Consider the following 21,666-nt stretch of genomic DNA (forward strand, 5'->3'; position numbering starts at 1 on the left):
GCATTAGCACTACTTTTTCAACTTGCCTCATGAAGCCTTGGATAAGGTAACTGATTTCCACTTAATTCTATGTAAATACAAATGGCTTCTTTTAGGCTATCTTTAGAAGTCTGTCATGAAGTTCTGTACTACGAATATGGACCACTATGGACCGTCTCCGCAGCTATCGGATGCTCCCTTAGGCAAAAACTTACTTTTGTGCTTCTGGGATCACACAGACCAAGACGCCCCTCCACAGCATAATGCTGAGCCCGTATTAGGTAGTCAAGCGCCCGAGGTTTCCTGGGGGTTATTTTTCAGGCTCTTGGCTCTGCAGCCTCTCAGTTTTTTCCGAGTTACCTAGGCATAAGTCTACCTCCATGAAAAAGAGGCTACCATTCAGTGAAGAGAAGGGAAAAAGGCTTACATATTGGAAGGGCAACTTAGGCACAATACGTGTAGTTTTTCCCTGATCTTAAAATAGTCCTCACATTTTCCTGGAAAGTCTTTTAAAATAGCTTTTCTGAGGGAGATAAGCTTTATCCATAACTAATTCATGGACACTTTATAGAAGCAATGAAAAAAAAAGGTGCGTTTGCAAAATTCTCTTCTGTCTTTTTAAAGCCATAAATCTTTCAGTTACCACTTGCTTCAAGCGGAGCCCATTCCCTTCGGCCGGCCGGCCGGCTCATTTCCCTCCCCGCTCTCTTCCAAACGGGTCTAGGGCCCCGCCTCATCTTTAGGGGTTCCAGCCAATCCTGTGTTCTCTAAAGGCTCTGAGTAGAGCTATCGCGAGATTCCAATCGTATCCTCGGATGGTCTCTGACCTGTGTGGACTTGCGCAGAAGAGACTCATGAAGCCACTGCGGGAGAAAGGAGGCGGGGCGCCCCCGGCGTGCGCGTTCATCTTGACCCTACGCTCCAGCGCACGCCCGGCACCTAGAAGCTGTGGTCTCTGGCCCCCCCACCCCGGGGAACCCCAACACAAACCAGCGTAAAACGCGTGCGTCCACCTCGGGCGGATGTTCGGTGGGTGGCGAATGCGTGCCCAGGATCTGCGGGGGCATTAGAGGCCCCGAGCCTTAGTGCAGAGAGGCACTAGGGGCTTGGAAAACGAGTCTAGGTAGGCTCTTGGGTGATGGAGGGTCAGGGGTCAGAGGTCGGGGACGGAAGACGTATCTGGACAGAGACAGAGGTGCCCAGGGAGGGACGACTCGGTTGTTCTGGAGCCAAGGGAACTAAAAGGCTGAGAGAGAGCCGCTGCGCGAAGCCCCCCCGACCCTTCCCCATTTCAGACGTGCGGGCCTGTGGATCGCCGCGGTTCCCCCGGGACGAGGTGGGGCCGTGGGAAAGGAGGCTGTGTTTCTCCCCCGGGGGTTGGGGCCTTGGGGTGTTTATTCGAGTGTCCTAGAGGCTGTGGTCGCGCTCCTCCGTCTCGCGGTAGCTTGTTTGCCGGGCCTGCTGGAGCAATATGGAGCTGACAGCCTTGCTCAGACACTCGAACTGCTTTAGAGTCTTTCGGAAGAAAACTGAGTGGGTATCACCATTCGCGGCGTATATGTCCCCTGGATACTGGAACCGGGTAGCTGCCAAGCTTCTTGGTGTGCAGAGCTGTAATGTAGTAAAAGGGAAGGCCGAGGCTTCCAAGTTAGTCTGAAAGTTCTCAGTTATCTCGGGAGTCAGATTAATTACAGTCGGAGTCAACCACACTTGCAACATTGTACATTTTGACTCGTGGTCCTTGGCTAGTTTTCTGATCCAAGATATGTTTTCTGATGATGGACGGTCACTCTTAGCTAAATAGTATTAAATAATAACCATTAAGCTTGTGCCTTTTTTTCTAACGGACCTGACATAAGCCGATAGGTAGAAATCCTAGATGTTTGATGTTTCCCTACTTATATTTAAATTAACTTGCGTCTTTAACTGAACAAAAAGTAATTTTAAAGTCATTACAGCTATTTTTAATTATTGGGTTGGGCGATAGTAAGAATGATGAAATTCTCATCAATCAAAATGGTCCGTAATATCTCTGCAGTCACCAGAAAGACTAGTTGGTTGTAATAGATAACCATGCTAGAAGCAGGGGATTAGTGAGCAGTAGTAGGATAAGTGTTTCTATATTGTAACCTGGCACTTACAAGGTTCACCAAGCCAGTAAGCTGGCAATTGAGAGTAAGGCAGTTTACTTTTGAAAGATGCTGTTTATGTATATCCTCCTCTTGCCCTGCCTAAAGAAGTGTACTTACAGAATTATTGAAACAGATCTTTTATTAAGAGTTCAGGCCAGAAAGATTTGGGGAAAACAGAATCTGCTGGTGAAAAAATCTTACAAGTCCATTTTCTAAGTTTATATGACTAGCATGTATTTTAGAGTTCAACAGATGAAAATACTTTCAGCCTGCTGGAGTTATCACTACAGAAGACTGTGGTAATGCTAGGTCATTGAGAACTTTTAGTCATCAGTAATGATTGGGCTTCACTTGCAAAAGATTGACCTTGGACAGAGTATCTCAAATGTACACTACCTGTTGCCCTGGTTAGCCTGAGCCCAGGCCTGCCGTGGATTTATTGTGATTCAGGACTGGTATGTGTTTTTTTAAGGAAGAGATAATGATTTGGAGGGAAAAAAGCTCTGAATTAAGTTTAATTGATACCCATTTGTTGTATTGTCTTAGTAACTTGACATTTTATATTTATTTCTCTAGCAATCTGTCATTGTTTTCTGTTAAAGATACAGGTCAGTGGGATTTCTCTGTCTCATTCTGAACCAAAAATAGCTCGAAGTAGTTTCACACTACCTATAGTCTTTTAGAATGTTGTTAAGAGAGATTTGCCCAAAAAGAAATTTGAGTAAAGTACTATTGGGTCCTTAAGAAGAAAGGGTATCCAGGGAGTTAAGAGATCTTTGTTTCACATTATTTTGTATATTTTTTCCATCCTGGCAGTTACCTGGCATTTAGAGTACAATATTGAATAGGATACAGTTCCTGCCCAGTGGTAGTTCAAGTAGTTCAGTATAGTTCAAAGTCAAACAGTTAAGAACACTCTAGCAGTTGGGATCCAGGAGGAGAGGCCCTTAACTCAGCATACCTGGTCCTGGAAGGTTTGGTAGGAAGATTAGGACAACAATAGGCAGAAAAGCTTGAACAGGCATTTTAGGCAAAATCTTTTTACATTCAAATGCAGGACAGAAAGTGTGGTCCAAAAGGAAATTGCACATAATCATGTTATTCCCAAACAGATATTTCAGAAGGAAGAAGAAGCAGAATCATCAAAGTGAGATTTATGTGGTATGAGGAAAACAAGTAGAAGGATTTAGAATTAAGATATGATTAGAGATATATAGAATTGTACCAGTACTCAACTTGCCAGCTGCCAGTTAACATTATGGTTATAAGTAGTTTTTTTGTTGTTGTTGTTTGTCTTTTTGCCTTTTCTAGGGCCGCTCCCTCGGCATATGGAGGTTCCCAGGCTAGGGGTCTAATCGGAGCTGTAGCTGCTGGCCTACACCAGAGGCCTACACCAGAGCCACAGCAACGCGGGATCCAAGCCACGTCTGCGACCTACACCACAGCTAACGGCAATGCCAGATCCTTAACCCACTGAGCAAGGCCAGGGATCAAACCCACAACCTCATGGTTCCTAGTAGGATTCGTTAACCGCGGAGCCACGACGGGAACTCCCTAGTTATAAGTAGTTTTGATCAAATAATACCTTCTTTGGTTCAAGTGTTATACCTGGATAAAGATCTCTTAGAGCAAGAGTCAACCAAAACAGGATGGGCTGGGGATAGTGGTGTGGGGGGCGTAGGCAGATCATGAATGTTTGCTCAGTAGAGAACTGGACAAAAGGAGTCTTGATGGAAGTCGTGTATTTATTTTTCTTCAAATTGTCGTAATTCATAAATACTTTGAGACTATGATATTAGAAGAAATCATGTTGGAAGCAAACATCTAAAAGAATGTGCAAATTATAGTGATATATATTATTTAAAAGATACTGGACAAGTCTTAGCAGAGAATAAAGAGTTGAAGGATTGTGTTCTAGTTCACCAATATTTCTGTTACAAGATCGTTGTAAGAGAAAGGGCGCATAGTAACGTCTATTCACAATTGATTGGCTAGAGCTGGTCACAGGACTATTATAGATGTAGCACCAGTTGAGACATTTTCCATCTATACTATATTTTGGAAGAAAATAAATGGATTTTAGTAGGCAGCTGGCTATCCATAACAAGGTTTCTCAAACTTGACTGCACACTAGAATCACCTAGGGAGTGTAAAAAATAATGAAAGTAATACCTGGGTCCTGCCCCAGAGATGACAGTTTAATTGGCCAGGGTAGTACAGGTCATCGGGATTTTTAAAAGTTCCCCCAGGTATGTGCAGTCAAGTTTGAAACACACTGATAGTCCCCCATCCTGCCACTTTAAAATTTGGTTATTATAAAATGTAATTTATAGTGTTCTCAGGGTGATAGTAATTGCAACTACCACTTACTAAAAATATGCTAAATTTCTGTTGCTGTGCTCTTGTACTTACATAGAGACTAGATAATTGGTGAGTGGCAGTGAGTGGCAAAGCTAGAATTTGAACCTAGGATTTCAAAAGCCCCCATTCTCTCTGTAAGCCACATTGCCTTGCACATGTAAGACTCTAGCCCGTTGCTTTTGGGGCTTTTGGAGTTAATGATTCTGTAGTTACAGTGTTATTAATATTACTGTGGTTGGTGTGATTGTGTAAACTGACCTAGTTCCTTCCCTATCCCTTACCTTACATCCACCCTCTTTGCCAAGAGTGGTTCCACTCATAAAGAAGTACAACGTATGTCTCCACCTCTTGACTTTGAGCCCATCCAGTTAGAACCTTAGTGATTTTTTTCCCTGACCCGAATACTGAAAAGTAGTTGTGGGGTTGGATTTGCACTCTCACACCTCAGTCGCTGCCATAAGAACATACCTGGGTTATTTTGCTGGTCCCAGGAGAAGGTTGAGAAGCACATTACGCAGAGCCAAGCTGCTTCTCCTGAAGCATAGCCTAGATCAGTCAGCCCTCAGCTAACCTGCAGATCTGTGAGAATAAACGACTCAAGGCATTAAGTTTGGATGATGTGTTACCTAGCATACTTACGGCGGTAGCTAACTGATAAACTGGTATGGCCTAACTTCAATTAGGCTTCCTACATTATTCTGATCTCTTATGCAAGGCAATAGAGGAGATGAGATGATTGAAAAATAGTTAACTATAGTCAGAAATTGATTATAGAGCACCACCTGCATATTCATAAACCAAGCACTGGTTAAGGGAATGGAATTCTCACGATTGACTTAGACCAGCACTGTTTGATTGCCATTTTGCAATTATGAGAATGTTCCATGCTTATGTTATCTGCTGTGGTAGCCACTAGTCACGTATGACTTTTGAATGTTTGAAATGTGGTTAATAAGAATGAGGAGCTGAGTTTAAATCTTTTTTTTAACTTAAATAGCTATAGGCAGCTAGTGACATCCTTATTGTACTGCCCAAACAACTTCCTTGGGGGAAGGAAGAAACCACTCTCCTTCTAAGTCACAAGGTCAACATGTTCCTAAGTTAAAAAAAAAGGTTCTGACAACAAGGGAATGAGGTAGATCTTAGGTAGATAAGTAATATTATTTCCTTTGTGGTTATTCTATTCAGACCAATTTTATTGGACCAGTTTTAATTATTTATATTTCATTAGTAAATTATGCACTTTATCAGATTTTTCAAGTATTTTAGGCTAAAGCTATTCCTAACATTCTCTTACAATTTTTAAATCCCTTCTGCATCTACTTTTTGTCTTTGCTTTTTAAATTAGCTTTTTAAGTTTACATATGGGAAAATTCAGTAATTTTATATATACAATTTGATGAATTTGAAAATGTATGTGATGAAGAACACTTCTCTCCCCAAAGCTTTCCCTCCTGCCTCTTTGCTGTCGGTCACCTGTTACCACTTTGTGGCCCCTGGTAACCACTAATTTGCTTCTTATCAATGGATTTTTACCTTTTCTAGAATTTCATATAAATGGAATCATGCAGTATATAGTCTTTCATATCTGGCTTCCTTCACCTATTGTGTGTTAAAAATTCATTCATACTGTTGTGTGTGCCAGTAGTTTATCTTGAGTAGTATTCCATTTGTTTATCCATTCATCAGGTGATAGACATTTGGGTTGTTTCCAGTTTTAAGCCTTTTTTTTTTTTTTTTAAGGACCTCATATGCTACATATGGAAGTTCTCAGACTAGGTGTCAAATTGGAGTTCAGCCACTGGCCAAAGCCACAGCCATAGCAACACAGGATCCGAGCCATGTCTGCAACCTAACCACAGCTCACAGCAATGCTGGATCCTTAATGCACTGAGTTGGACCAGGGATTGAACCTGCATCCTCATGGATACTAGTCAGGTTCATTACCACTGAGCCACAATGGGAACTCCCCAGTTTTAGGCTTTTATTAATAAAACTGCTACTAATAAACTCAAGTTTAAGTCTTTTTTAATGATTCTGTTTTTATTTCTCTTAGGTAAATATCTGTGAGTGGAATTAATAGACTGTGCAGAAAGTGTATATTGAATTTTGTAAGAAATTAACAAACTTTTACTGTTAGAAGTTTAAGAGTTCCTTTGTAGTTATTCTACATCCCCAGTCTTAAATTGTAACTATTGTAGTGGATAGGTAGTTTCTCATTGTGTTTTATGAGTTGAATTTGCAGTGCCCTTAATGACCGATGATGGTGAAGATATCTACATATCTGCATATGCTTATTTGCCACTTATAGATCATCTTTAGTGAGAAATCTGTTCACAAATTTTGTTTTTTTTTTTGTTTTTTTTTTCTTTTTTGGCTGCCCTGCCTCTCATGGAGTTCCTGGGCAAGGGATCAGATCCGAGCTGTAGTTGCAGGACCAAGGGACCAAGGATCAAATCTGTGTCCCAGTGCTCCAGAAATTCTGCCAATCCCGTTGTACCATAGCAAGAACTCCACCCATTTTTTAAAATAAAGTTGTTTTTCTTACTATTGATTTGTCAGAGTTACTTATATATTCCACAGAGATCTTTCATCGGATATTTGTTTTACCAAAATTGTCTCCCATCTGCAGCTTCCCCTTTCATTTCCATAATAATATCTTTCTTACCCCGTCTCTTTAGGGCCACACCTGCAGCACATAAAAGTTCCCAGGCTAGGGGTCAAATCTGATCTGCAGCTGCCAGCCTACACCACAGCCACAGCAACTCGGCATCCGAACCACGTGTGCGACCTACCCCACAGCTCGTGGCAGGTCGGCTCTTGACCCACTGAGCAGGGCCAGGGACTGAGCCCGCATCCTCTTAGATGCTAGTCTGGGTTCTCAAACCACTGAACCACAACGGGAACTCCCGAAACATCAATTATCTTTTAAAGAAATGTAAAAACAAGAGAAAAAGTCTATTATATTTATGCACACATTTCATTCTTTTGTTTAGGTCCAGATTTCCATCCAACATTTTCCTTCTGCCTAAGGACTTCCTTTAACATTTCTGGTGGTATGTGTCTGCAAGAGTTCCTTCGACTTTTGTTTGTCATTTTCTTCACCTTCCTTTTTTAAAGATACAGTCAGCCCTCCATATATGCAGATTCCACATCCAAAGATTCAACCAACTGCAGATCAAAAGTATCCAGTAATATAGCTTGCTCTTCTAAAATTGCTAATCAGATTTTTTAATAGCCATTATTTTTGTGTGATGACCTCCTGCCTCAGTTTCATGAAAACAATATCTTATCCCCCCAGGAATGGGATGCCGTTGATTGTTTTATAAAGTTCTTATTCAAATTGCTCCATTCATTTTGGGGAAAAGTTTGTCTTTGTTGAGTTGTTCTCCTACTGGAGATCCATCCCTTCATGTTTGTTGAATTTGAGTTGGTCTTTAGGGTTCACATTCCCTGTTTCACCTTCCATTGTCTCTGCTTGTACGTTTTGCTTAAGAAGAAGCTGAGAAGCAGCTTCTGGGACTTGTTTTCTGTTTGGATGGGGACTTGGTGAGAATTCAGTATGGGCAGAGTCCATTGTCATCTGTCTTTTTCTTCTTTAGTCAGTAACAAAGGACATCTTTCCAGTTTAGCCACAACTCTTAACCAAAAAATAGATACTCCCATCAAAGCTGCCTTATCTTTGGGAGAGATAGAGCAAGTAAGGGCCTGAAGGTTCCCACTTTATTGCTTCACAGTTGGCTATGCTGATAGCCCTGGACTCATTTTGGGTTCCACTGCCAGGTCCCCCACCATTGAGCACAGCAGCCCTCTTGGAGGTGCTCCCATCTTTTGTGCGAATACATTCACACTGTCACTTAGCTCTTCAGTCTGATTCCCTCTGTATAATTGTTTAGGAAAACCTCAAAGTTTCTGGTCATCTGAGATTTCCATTGTTTTGTATTATCCTAAACTGGGCTAGATTTGGAGTAGAGTAATTAGGGATGGGGAGTTAGTGGGAGTAGAGCAGTGTTGACTGCTTTGTGTGCTCAATTTGTCATCAGGAAACTGAAAGGCAGCTTATTGTCTGTACTGAATTAAAGACCATGGTTTGGTCTCTACTTCTTTTGTATCCTTTCCTCAAATACATCCTGGGGACTCATCAAATACGATTGGATTTTATTCAAAAATGGAATTATTGAAAAATATTTCTTAAACTATACTTCAAGCCAAATGTTGCCTGTACATCCTTTTGTTTGTTTTCAGCTATGGCTCTGTGATTGAACTCTGAATTGTTCTATGTTCCACATAGGAACTGGCTATTATTTCGGGGAAAATATAGTTTAGGGACCTTATATAGGCTGCTTGCAGCCCAGTTTCCTCTTTTGAGATGACAAAACTTTCTTTCCTTTTTTCCCTAATTTTTTTTTTTTTAAATTGACTTCTTTCATCATCTCCGCCTTATTTCCCCTGGTTGTCATCACCACATTATTTCTTGCCCAGCTCTCTTATTCTTTTTATCTGCTAATACACAAAAAGAAATGCCTTTCTATATTTTCATCTTCCTGTTTTCAGCTATGTAAGGGTCAAATGAAGTTTTGATAATCCTTTGGGATTATAAAGCAAAGTGAAATTTTGTAGTGATGATAGGAGTTTAAATGTTACTAAAAGTTTTCAAATAAACATTTCCAGGTTATCTGAGAGATTTACATTACTATCTTGCTGCTCATGAAATGTATTTTCAGAATTTATTGTGTTTTAAACAACGAATTATCTATATTACATTTATCTGTAAAAGATCAATAAGACCATTAGAATTTATGTGATAGATGAAATTATAGTCAGTTTGATCCACAGCTATATTTGGCTTATTTTAAAAACTATCCATTGCTTTATATATCTCTGAAGATTTCATGTTATGTGTAGAATTATTATTGTATACTGAATTCTCATCTGAGAATATTTTAATACTAAAATTCTCTCCTGGAATGCTACTGTTGCATTTTGTCTTCTAGAGTTAACATTTTCCAAGAAAACTTGAAAATGAGTAGCCGACGGAAACGTGCTCCTCCAGTAAAGGTGGATGAAGAAAAGCAGCAGCAGCTTTGTTGGAATATGCATGAGGACAGAAGGAATGAACCTCTCACCTTAACTGATGATGAGCAGTCCTGCCCAGGTCTGGACTCCTCTTCTGCTCCTTGCATCATACTAGATGATAGTCTAAAGGAAGAATTGGCTCACAGAGATAAGAAGAGGTGTTTAGAGGCAGTGAGCATCTCAAAATCAATTGATAAAGAAGAGACTGGTGGCATTTCTTCCCCTTTGTCTGTAAAGCTGAATATTGTGATTTCTCCCTATCACTTGGATAATTCTTGGAAAGCACTTCTAGGAGAATTAACTCTTCAGCTTCTTCCTGAACAGAGTTTAATGGAGAATTTTTCTGAAAGGAGTTTTACACTGGTGAGTTCAGAGTTAAGCAATCAGTTCCTGATTTATGTTCATTCAGAATGCAAAGACATAGAGAAACAAGAAAGAGGACTCAGTGAGCCAATCAGTATGTGTGACAAAGGTATTCAAGTGGAATCATCCTTCAGTGGTGAAATGTTAGAAGATTTGGGGTGGCTGCAAAAGAAGAAAAGAATAAAACTTTACCAAAAAGCAGAAGGAAATCACATTATCAAGGTACAACAAATGAATGAATAAATTTATATATAATTCATTTCAGACGCTGATGTTCACTAGCCAAATAACTTTACATGAACCATTTAAATGTGCTAATTTCAGCTTCTTTTTGTACGAGATTTAAATAGTACTCATTGTTTTTACCTCATACACTTGCGCTGAGACTCAGGTAAGATAATGTAAGTAAATGTACTTTGTGAACTATGAAGCAGGTTAATACGCCTTTATACTAAAACTTGAAAAGAAATTCTATAATGTTATGTTCACCTTTGTTCTATTGAAAGTTGTGTCATACATTTCTCACATTAAAAAGCAGTTACGTCAATAGCCCTATTTATGGTTTCATAATTGACAGAAGGAAAGGAGAAAATTTAGAGGTAATTAATTCTTCATTATGCAGTCTGTGTAACCCAAGCATTCTCTCTCTTTGCTGATTGTGAATGCCAAAAATTATAGCTCAGGGATAGCAAGTATGTAAGAATTCATGGCTTATAATGCCTGTGTTTTATCCATTTGTCCCACATATCAAGGCTTAATCTGTTCTGTGTTCCCTGATCCAGATTTTTATAAATATTTAAATACTTAATGCTGCTATAGCAAGCCATCTCTAGGTAAATACGAGGCAGAATACAAATAAAAATGAGATCATTTTTACCTCTTACTCCTGTATAATCCTGCTTGATTCTTGTTCTTGAGTGAAAGAACATGAGAATCTCAGTGATTAGGGGATCAAACCCAGGGTAATATAGGGAGAGAGAGGAAACTGGGTCTATTGATTATCATTAGAAAGTTTTAAAATCGTAGTAAGCAGGCTATCTCATGTAGACTTCTCTCCATTTTGCAAATGAGGACATTTGGGTCAAAATCAATCAATCATTTTGTTTAGTTAGCTCTAAAATATCAATGCCAGTGTTAAAATTCAGGTATTTTGACTGCAAAACTTCATACTGCATTGTTTTACCAGAATCAAGCTGCATAACCTTAATCAAGTTCTGTACATCTTAGTATTTGATCTACCAATAGGGATTCCCAAACCTAACCATTCTTAGGAATTCTGTCATTTGTATCAGAATCTTCTTGAGGATTATGCTTTTTTTTTTTTTTTGTCTTTTTGCTATTTCTTGGGCCGCTCCCTCGGCATATGGAGGTTCCCAGGCTAGGGGTCCAATCAGAGCTGTAGCCACCGGCCTACGCCAGAGCCACAGCAACGCGGGATCCGAGCCGTGTCTGCAACCTACAGCACAGCTCACGGCAACACCGGATCGTTAACCCACTGAGCAAGGGCAGGTACCGAACCCGCAACCTCATGGTTCCTAGTCGGATTCATTAACCACTGCGCCACGACGGGAACTCCGGGATTATGCATTTTTAACAAACTTCCCTGATTATTTTGATGATCATCCAGTTGGGAAATCATTGACTTGGTAGGTAGAATTGCTTTTCTCATCACATTGTTCCAGGTTCAGTTCCAGTTAGGAAAAATTTTTTTTTCTAACTACTCGAATGGTGCATCACACATAGTAGGCACTGCCTTTGTAGAATTAATTTCTTATTTGAAAGTGAAAATACCTTAGGGAAATTTGGTAGGTGTATATTTAGTGTTTGTGCTGTAAATATTATGAAAACCTTTAAAAAATCCTTATTAAAAATGTTTCACAAAAAATGATGTAGTTCAATTGAAATTTTTATGTTGATTAATTCTTTGTAGGTTGGAATTTATCTTTTGGAAGGTGGCCTAGCGAAACTAGATTTTCTGAGTGATGCAAATTCCAGAATGAAAAAGTTCAATCAACTCATGAAAAGAGTGATGGAAAAGTTATACAGTTTTATTATTCCAGGTAATTTTTAAAGTAAACTTTAAAATTGCTGTTACTGAAGAGTTGAAGGTTTTCCCCCAACTCCTATGTATAACAGACAGAAAAACAGCTAGTAAAACCATAATAAAATTAAACAACCTCCATAAAATTGTTACATGACAACATTATACTTATCTGAAATGCCCCCACTACTGTAATTTTTGTCTTTATTTGCTTAATAATGTGCTTAGTTTATCATAAGTACTCAAATATTTGTGGAGTCAGTAGGCAGAATTTAAAAGGATCTGAGCTGATTGGAATTTTTGCATTATTCCTGTGCTTTTTCATTTTGTCATGGCCAGAGATCCTTGGCTGGCCTTTATTCCACCTCTCCTTTGCAGTCTGACAAATAATCTCAAGAGCCTGCTTCCCATAAAGACCAGTTAACTTTGCTACTGTTTCTTGGCAAGATGTTGCATCCTTGGTCAGACCTGCAGTTTCAGAGTTGTCTGCCATTGGTTCCCAAGGGGGAGTGTGGATGGCTTGATGCAGCCCATCAACACTGCTGGAAAAACGGCTCAGATTCTCCAAGTCCTGCTCATGGTGGGTCAGCCTTATTTCAGGTGCAAATTATAGAACATTTTTATGCGTAAATATTTGGGAAATCAGTTCCTAGGCTTGGTTATTGAGTTGTTCCTTCAGTACATTCTTTACAAAGCTTCATAATACTAGTAATAGTACATCTTTTTGCATATTATAGACTTAAAGGGAGGAAAAATCCATGTTTTCAGAGTTGGAAGGAATGCTTTTAAGTACACCTAGAGTTTTTAAAGTTATAAGAATTCTGTTATATGAATTCTAAAAATAATATGGTCTGAATTTTTCAAAGTAAAACTTCAAATTTAGATATTAATACTATATTATATACCAATAGTAACAAAGTAACCAAGCGTATAACTACACATTCATTATAAAGTTTTAAAAATCTTATATGGCATATTCTTTATTGAAAAAAGTAATTATTTTATGGTACAGTCTTTGTTTTAGAGCATGTGAGGTATGTCCTATAAATGTGCATAGGCCTATTTGAAACCATTCAGAAACAAATCATTAGCTGAAAGGGGTTTGTAAGTTTGTGCAAAAGTTTAAACATCTACAGTGGGCAGAGCACATGCTAGCTGCTCTGAGGAGCTATAAATACAAGACAGCCTTTGCTTTAAAAGAGCATAACAGTTCAGTAGGAGAGAGATGAATACACACAAGTGAGTGGCACTACCAGACAGATTGCAAGGTATTGCTTTGATGGTTTAAACCTTTAATCTCCTAATTGGCTGCTGCTGCTACCAAATACCTGTCATTTTTACTATAGGAAATAGAATGGGACCCCTGGTCTTGTTAGACATAGAAAAAGTGTTATCTACGTATGAATTTTTTTATGTTAAGATGTAAAAGTGAAATTATTCTTTGATAAACTACAAAAAATATTCACATTCAGTTCCTCAGATGTTTATTAAACATCTACAGTGGGCAGAGAACATGCTAGCTGCTCTGAGGAGCTATAAATACAAGACAGCCTTTGCTTTCAAAGAGCATAACAGTTCAGTAGGAGAGAGATGAATACACACAAGTGAATGGCACTACCAGACAGATTGCAAGGTATTGCTATGTCCAAAGTATAAGAGTAACGCATGAACACAGAGGAGAATACTAATTCTGATTAGAGAAAAACAAAAGAAAATATCATGGAAAAAGTATCTGTTGAATTACCTTTTTTTGGGGGGGGGAGGTCTTTTTAGGGCCTCACTCTCAGCACATGGAGGTTCCCAGGCAAGGGGTCTAATCGGAGCTACTGCTGCTGGCCTATGCCACAGCCACAGCAAAGCTGGATCCTTAACCCACTGAGCGGGGCCAGGGTTTGAATCCACGTCGATATTAGTCTGATCCATTACCACTGAGCCACAATGGGAACTTCTCAGTTGAATTATCTTGAAGGATGGGTGGAAAGATTTTGGCTTAATGAAGAATTAGTGTGGGATCTTCCAGTCAAGAAATACACTAAGGAAGGTCCCAGAGTTAGGAGAATGCATGGTATGTTCTTGAAATAAGACTTGTTCATAGTTATACATGTGGACTGGGTTGTTTTGAATACATTTGTTGTTGGATATGCAGATGTGCTGGAAGAAGATGAGGAAGATTCAGAGAGTGAGCCCGAGGGACAGGACATTGATGAGCTCTATCACTTTGTGAAGCAAACACATCAGCAAGAAACTCAATCCATTCACGTGGATGTCCAGCATCCTGCGCTGACTCCTGTGTTGAGACCATACCAAAGAGAGGCTGTCAATTGGATGCTACAACAAGAGCATTTCAGAAGTGCTCCAGCTAGTGGCAAGTATAACATGCTTAAAGAAAGGGAAATTGATCAGAAGGATTATAGAAGGGAGAGTTAAGGTGGAAAGAAATTGACCAATAAACTAATCGTATTGAAAAGATAGGATAGAATGGGTGTTCTGGTGAACAAAATTATTTTCTAAGAAATCTTTCAAAATTGCAATTTAGAGAAATTAATCAGTGAGTTCCCTCACCGGTGCATAATAGTTTGAACTGATTTTTTTCCTGCCAAAGTAAAGGCTGCCTTGATTGGAAAGTTTTAAAACCAAGCAATTGTTCACATGGCCCTTTCAAACTAAGAATTACTTTTGGAACCTGATCAGGTGGGACTCTTGCTAATATATATGTAAGAGGCTTCGCAGTTTAATCATGAATGTTAGGAACAGAAAGCAAATTTACAGAAGTGGGAGATTTATGTGTGACTCATCTAATTTTTCTTGGTTTGCATTTCTTTTCTCTTTTTTTGTGTTTATTTGCTTTACTCTGCAAAATAAACAATAAAATGAAATGTCATCTAGTGTTTTCATAAAAGTAGTAGATTCATGGGAGTCATTTGTGCCATTTCTTTAAAGGGATGGGCATAAAATGAGTTTTTTACATGATTCTGGGAAGGGAAGTGCTGGCTGTTTTTCATTCTTCCTATACAGATGTTTTTTTCCTTCTTAGGGCCACACCTATGGCATATGGAAGTTCCCAGGCTACAGGTCAGATTGGAGCTGCAGCTGCCAGCCTATACCACAGTCACAGCAATGCTAGATCTGAGTCATGTCTGTGACCTATGCCACAGCTTGTGGCGGCCTCATAACCTTAACCCACTGAGCAAGGCCAGGGGTCAATCCCTCATCCTCATGGATGCTAATTGTGTTCTTAACCCACTGAGCTGCAACAGAAACTCATAGATTTATTTTAATTAATGATAAATAGCTTTTACTTATTTTTCCCACTCTTTACCCAACAGACTTCATCTTGTTAAACTTTTTATTTTGGAAAATAAATATCAGTTCATAACCAATATTATTTCTTCTTCCTTCATCTCCTCCTCCTTCCATATTCTGAATTATTTTGAAGTAATAATCCCACATATTATATCATATATATTAATATTTTAGTTTATTTCATTAAAAGATAAAGGTTCTTTTTTTATTTAATTTTATTTTATGCATTATTATTTTTTCTACTGTACAGCATGGTGACCCAATTGCACATACATGTATACGTTCTTTTTTCTCACATTATCATGCTCCATCATAAGTGACTAGACATAGTTCCCAGTGCTACACAGCAGGATCTCATTGCTAATCCATTCCAAAGGCAATAGTTTGCATCCATTAACCCCCAAGCTTCCAATCCATCCCATAGCCTCCCCCTCAACAACCACAAGTCTATTCTCCAAGTCCATGATGTTCTTTTTTGTGGAAATGTTCATTTGTGCCGTATATTAGATACGAGATATGAGTGATATCATATGGTATTTGTCTTTCTCTTTCTGACTTACTTCATTCAGTATGAGAGTCTCTAGTTCCATCCATGTTGCTGCAAGTGGCATTATTTTGTTCTTTTTTATGGTGGAGTACTATTCCATTGTGTATATATACTACATCTTCCTAATCCAATTGTCTGTTAATGGACATTTGGGTTGTTTCCATGTCTTGGCTATTGTGAATAGTGCTGCAATGAACATGCGGGTGCATGTGTCTTTTTCAAGGAAAGTTTTGTCCAGATATATGCCCAAGAGTGGGATTGCTGGGTCATATGTTAGTTCTACGTATGGTTTTCTCAGGCACCTCCATACTGTTTTCCATAGTGGTTGTACCCATTTACATTCCCATCAATAGTGTAGGAGGGTTCCCTTTTCTCCACATCCCCTCTAGCATTTGCTATTTGTGGACTTACTAATGATGGCCATTCTGACTGGTGTGAGGTAGTATCTTGTGGTAGTTTTGATTCACATTTCTCTAATAATCAGGGATGTTGAGTATTTTTTCATGTGCTTGTTGGCCATCTGTATATCTTCCTTGGAGAAATGTCTATTCAGGTCTTTTGCCCATTTTTCCATTGATTGATTGGCTTTTTTGCTGTTCAGGTGTATAAATTGTTTGCGTATTCTAGAGATTAAGCCCTAGTCAGTTGCATCGTTTGAACCTATTTTCTCCTATTCTGTCCATTGTCTTTTTGTTTTCTTGTTGGTTTCCTTTGCTGTGCAAAAGCTTGTCAGTTTGATTAGGTCCCATGGGTTTATTTTTGCTTTTATTTCTGTTGCTTTGGGAGACTGACCTGAGAAAATATTCATAAGGTTGATGTCAGAGAATGTTTTGCCTATGTTCTCTTCTAGGAGTTTGATGGTGTATTGTCTTATGTTTAAGTCTTTCAGCCATTTTGAGTGTATTTTCATGCATGGTGTGAGGATGTGTTCTAGTTTCATTGATTTGCATGCAGCTTTCCAGGTTTCCCAGCAATTCTTGCTGAATAGACTGTCTTTTTCCCCTTTTATGTTCTTGCCTCCTTTGTCAAATATTAATTGACTCTAGGTGTCTGGCTTTATTTCTGGGTTCTCAGTTCTGTTCCATTGGTCTGTATATCTGTTTTGGTAGGTTCTTCTAAATAGGAATAAATATATTCTAATGGATTTTAAAACCAATAATCCTTTAGTATCACCAAATCTTTCTTTCTCCCTTCTATCCCCCCTTTCTGTTTCTCTCTCTCCTATAGTTTGCTCAAATCTTAAACCAAATAATATCCATATAATGAAATTAGTTGCTATCTCTTAAGTTCCTTTTAGTCAATATGTTTTATCTCCTCTCTATTTTTTTTCTTATATTTATTGAAGAAATTGTTAGCTCTATAGAGTTTCCCACAGACTGAATTATTTTGCTACAAAATAAAATAATTTTTTAACTAAGTAATTTGATTAAGGTATAACTTATAAACAGTAAAATGCACAGATATTAAGGGCACAGTTTGGTAAGTTTTGATAAATCTATGCAACGGAGTAACTAGCAGCTCAGATCTAAGACATAACCAGACTTTCCCAAAGTAGCCAGTAGCCACACATGCCTCTTGAGACATGAAATGTGTCTGTCCAGATTATGTGCTGTAGCTTTAAAATATACATCAGATTTCAAATTAAAATCAAAAAAAGAATGTGAACTCTCACTACTACTTTCTTATTGATTACATATTGAAATAAAATTTTTATTTTATTAGGCCAAATAAAAATGACTGTTAAAGTTAGTTTTACCTGTTTCTTTTAATGTTTCTATCCATACAGTGCTGAGATAAAACATTTTCATCACCTCAGTAAGTTCTATCATTGTCCAGTCAACTCTCCTACTTCACATCCTTTGAGAGGCAACCACTGACACCTTAAATTAGTTTTACCTGTTTTTGAAACAAACAGAATGATAAACCATGGACACTTAGGTGGAGGGAGTTGGCTTCTTTCAACATAATGTTTTTGCGGTTCATCCATGGTGCATATATTAGTGATTCATTGATTTCTGTCCAGAGACTAGATTTTATTAAGTCCCATGTGTCATTTCTGTTCCCTGTGGTTCCCATAAATTTATCTCCTCTCTTCTATTTTTCTCTTTCAATGTTTTTCATTTTATACAACCTATGTGTCTATATTCCTGCTTCAATTAATCTGTAAGGAAGGTAACAAAAAATGACTTACCATTTCACTAGTGTGTAGAGACATACTTTCTACTTAGCAGTTGGCTTGAACAACTTAAAATATTAAGGGAAGAGATAGTGGAAGATTCTGGTTGAAATAAACACAGTACTTCAGTGTTAGTTTTAGGGTTTTTTTTTCTCATTTAAGCCTTTCCTCCCACTCAGGCCTGTATAAAAGGTTAAGTCTAACTTAATGTACTAGCCCATTATCATATCTATAGAGTTATTTAAAGACATTTGTTACTTTCCTGAAGGATTTGTAAAAGATAAGCTACTTTCCTTTATTGGGGAAGACTTGATTATATGTATTAGTTTGCTTTTCCTGTTAACCCTTTGTAATTTGTTACACTTTTTCTGGCTTACCACTTTTTTCTGGAAAATATTTGTGCACAAAGCAAAGGAAGCTAAAGAATAAAATCTGAAGAAAACCATGAGAGGAATCCTAGCCTTTTTCCCATGTATATTTGCCTTCCAGGCTATCCTGACTGTTAACTTACTTTTACTTTAATGATTATCTGACAGAAAGGAAAACAAATAAAACTTGTTCTTATGGTGATATTTTTCTTTAGAAAATGCCCTGCACTTTCTATGGCGAGAGATTGTAACATCTGAGGGTTTGAAACTCTACTACAATCCATATACAGGCTGGTAAGGCAAAACTTTACTTTGTGCTTAATATTAAAAATAGAACTACGAAAACCTGTATGAGATATGGTAATATATGTCTTCAGCCTTGGCAGTACCTCAAGAAGGAATACTAAGTTAAAGTCTTATTAGACATTTTTATAGATAGGATAGATATAGGCTTAATAACACTTGTCATTTTTCAGTAGATAAATGCAGTATAATAGAATTGACTTAAGATGTATAGTTATTGATATTTAAAGCGATTATAATTTTAAGTAAAATGTCATAAGAGTTTTCAGAGTCATTAACTTTATTTTCTTTTCAGACTCATTAACTTTAATTAGTCAAATCAGTAGTTATTGCTGTTCTTATTTTTTATTCACAGATTCAAAAGGGCCACAAAAAAAGTCATTCATACTTCCTTCTATTTATAGAAGAGAAAAAAATGATAACAGTACCAATTCTTTTTCTGCAGGCTTTGGTTGTCAGTTCAGGCAGTATTTTGATTATCGCAGTTCTTATATTCATGATCTAGGAATTATAATTATTGCACCCTAAAATACAGTTTTAAAAAACTTAGCCTTTTATGCATTTCTTTCGGTTCTCTTTAGGATCAGTTTAGTTTTTATTTGTGTTCCAATAATGCATTTTTCTTGTTTTTACCTTTAGCATCATTCGTGAGTACCCAAATGCTGGGCCACAGTTGCTTGGTGGAATCTTAGCAGATGAGATGGGTCTCGGAAAGACAGTGGAGGTTTTGGCTCTTATTCTGACACATACTCGACAAGATGTCAAACAAGATGCTCTCACTCTGCCTGAGGTAGGAGGAGTACTGTAGAGCTTGGGAAAGCAGGGATATGTGTTCTCAAAAAGCATCATATGTCGAACATTTGTTTGGCACTTAAGTCAACACTTTCAGTTTACTCTGCAGCTAATGATTTATATTAGTTGTTAGTTAACTTCAAGTAGACACAGAAAATGGGATTTTTGTGACCTGGCAGGGTTTTTTGAAGTGATATTGGCCAACTAGGAAGGGGATATGCTGTCACTTATCAAGCTTCCTCCTAATTGGCAGAGAAATTCCCTTAGGAATGTTCTATTACTTCCTCATATGTTCTGTCACTACTTCAAGGCTCCACATCACTACTGAATGTTTTTGAGAGCTATTTTTCAAAAACTATGCAAGTCTCAGATAAGTAAATCTTAGAATTATATAATTAGAACTAAGCATAAATAGCTTAGTAATTAGATTGCTAGATGAAACAAACTCTAAGTCTTTATTACAAAACCTATAATTTTGTTTTAAAATATAAATTTCAGAGTTTATAAAAAAAATCCACTGAGGCAAATATAGCTTGTAGCTCATATTTTCCAATAATGAAATCTGAAATCAGGACATTAAATCCTGCCAAAATGAAGCCACTAGTAAAAGAAATAATTGTAATTACCTGTAGGGCCCATCATGCTCACAACCTTAGTGGTTATATGATCTTTTAATAGAGTAAAGTTTTCAAAATAGCCTTTGAGATTTGGGTAGGGATAGAGTAGAGAATGTCTGTTCCTTTGTAGAAAAATGAGTTAAAGTACACAGTTTTAACTATCTGTAACTGTCTTTGGGAATTTTCTACTCATCAGATGTGTTAGTTTTAAGTTATTTTTAGTATTATTATAAATTCATTGAGCTAATTCTATTTTAAACAAGCCTTAAAAAGTTAATTTCAGAACTAATTTAAGATAATGTGCACAATTTTTTGAAGTGATGGCTAGCTGTAAACTCCAAAATAAAAAATAAGGTTTGTATGTATGAATAGCATGTATAGCCCTTTCTTTCATAATTTTTTACAACTTTTTTCCCTCTCCTTAATAGAAAGAGGGTTAATTTTAATAGGCAACTCAGAATACTGAAAGCATTGTGTGTGACTACTGAATGTTGTTTATATCAGGGGAAAGTGGTGAATTATTTCATTCCATCACAGTATTCTGGAGAAAATGTAAAAAACACAGAAACCCAGCATTTGGAATTTGAACCAAAAGAAAAAGTTCAATGCCCCCGTAAGTATGACATCTCTTAAAGATAACACCTTTTTACAGTGATTTTTGCTCTAGTTCTTATCAACCTTATATAGAGGTATCTTGTAATTGTTATTTATAATTGTTTTTACAGTTGTTTATACTTTGCATAAAAGTTCAATTACAAGGCATATTATCTTAACAAAAGTAAAGATTTATTCTTTGGTTTCTCTTGGTCCAGGTAGATTTTGCATCATTTCTTTTGCTTACCGTTTAAATCAGGTTTTGTTTATCCTCTAGTGTACCTACTTCAAATTCTGATAGCAAATGAATGTTTCCCTTACTAATGGTAGCATATATGTAGATAATACATGTAGATAATATGTAGGTAATTGTGAGAATTTTTTTAATATACAATTTTAAATGAGAATTGATTTGCAAGATTAGCAGATTAATGTAATTCTTCCTTAAATTATTTCCATTACAGTAATTTATTTCTTAGTGTATTGAGATAAATTTTTATTACATATGCTTCAAAGTGATGCTATACAGACAACGTAACTTTAAATCTTTGATTTATTTTTTTCTTAACTTGGTCCTCAATGCACATTAAGATTAACTAAGTTTTATTTTCTTTTAATTTTAATTGTTGTGACTGAGTTAGCATGTCCTTTTGCATTTAGCTACACGTGTGATGATCCTGACAGCTGTAAAAGAAATGAATGGAAAAAAAGGAGTTTCCATTCTTTCCATCTATAAGTATGTCAGTTCTATATATAGATATGATGTTCAGCGGAACAGGAGTCTTCTGAAACGGATGCTGAAATGTTTAATTTTTGAAGGTCTTGTGAAACAGATCAAAGGCCATGGTTTTTCTGGTACTTTTACATTGGGAAAGAATTACAAGGAAGAGGATATATATGATAAAACAAAAAAGCAGGTAACAGAGCACTTATTAAGTAGCCATATGTAATGCTTTACAAAATAAGTTGACAGATTCCCACCTGTCTGAAGCTCTCACAGTCTAGTGATAAAAA

General features: G+C 37.4%; 1 protein-coding gene across 5 annotated transcripts in view; it reads left to right on the forward strand.

The window, feature by feature from the left end:
- Window positions 1-876: 876 nt before the first annotated feature.
- SHPRH (SNF2 histone linker PHD RING helicase) overlaps window positions 877-21,666 on the forward strand; it is an 82,294-nt gene continuing 61,504 nt past the window's right edge. For 2 of the 5 annotated variants that reach the window (XR_007133506.1, XM_047769991.1), the window contains exons 1-8: window positions 884-1,102; window positions 9,467-10,133; window positions 11,842-11,971; window positions 14,099-14,317; window positions 18,562-18,640; window positions 19,289-19,439; window positions 20,563-20,671; window positions 21,313-21,569. Coding sequence is in view for 4 of the 5 variants with exons in the window: in XM_047769991.1 (XP_047625947.1) it covers window positions 9,495-10,133; window positions 11,842-11,971; window positions 14,099-14,317; window positions 18,562-18,640; window positions 19,289-19,439; window positions 20,563-20,671; window positions 21,313-21,569 (1,584 nt within the window). In the remaining variant the exon portion in view is untranslated. Of the gene's footprint in view, window positions 1,103-1,125; window positions 1,316-9,466; window positions 10,134-11,841; window positions 11,972-12,286; window positions 12,533-14,098; window positions 14,318-18,561; window positions 18,641-19,288; window positions 19,440-20,562; window positions 20,672-21,312; window positions 21,570-21,666 lie in introns of those variants that run through there. The other 3 variants (XM_047769992.1, XM_047769993.1, XM_047769994.1) reach the window with 3 other exon arrangements.

This window comes from Phacochoerus africanus, chromosome 2 (assembly GCF_016906955.1).
Source record: "Phacochoerus africanus isolate WHEZ1 chromosome 2, ROS_Pafr_v1, whole genome shotgun sequence".
Taxonomy (NCBI): Eukaryota; Metazoa; Chordata; class Mammalia; order Artiodactyla; family Suidae; genus Phacochoerus; species Phacochoerus africanus.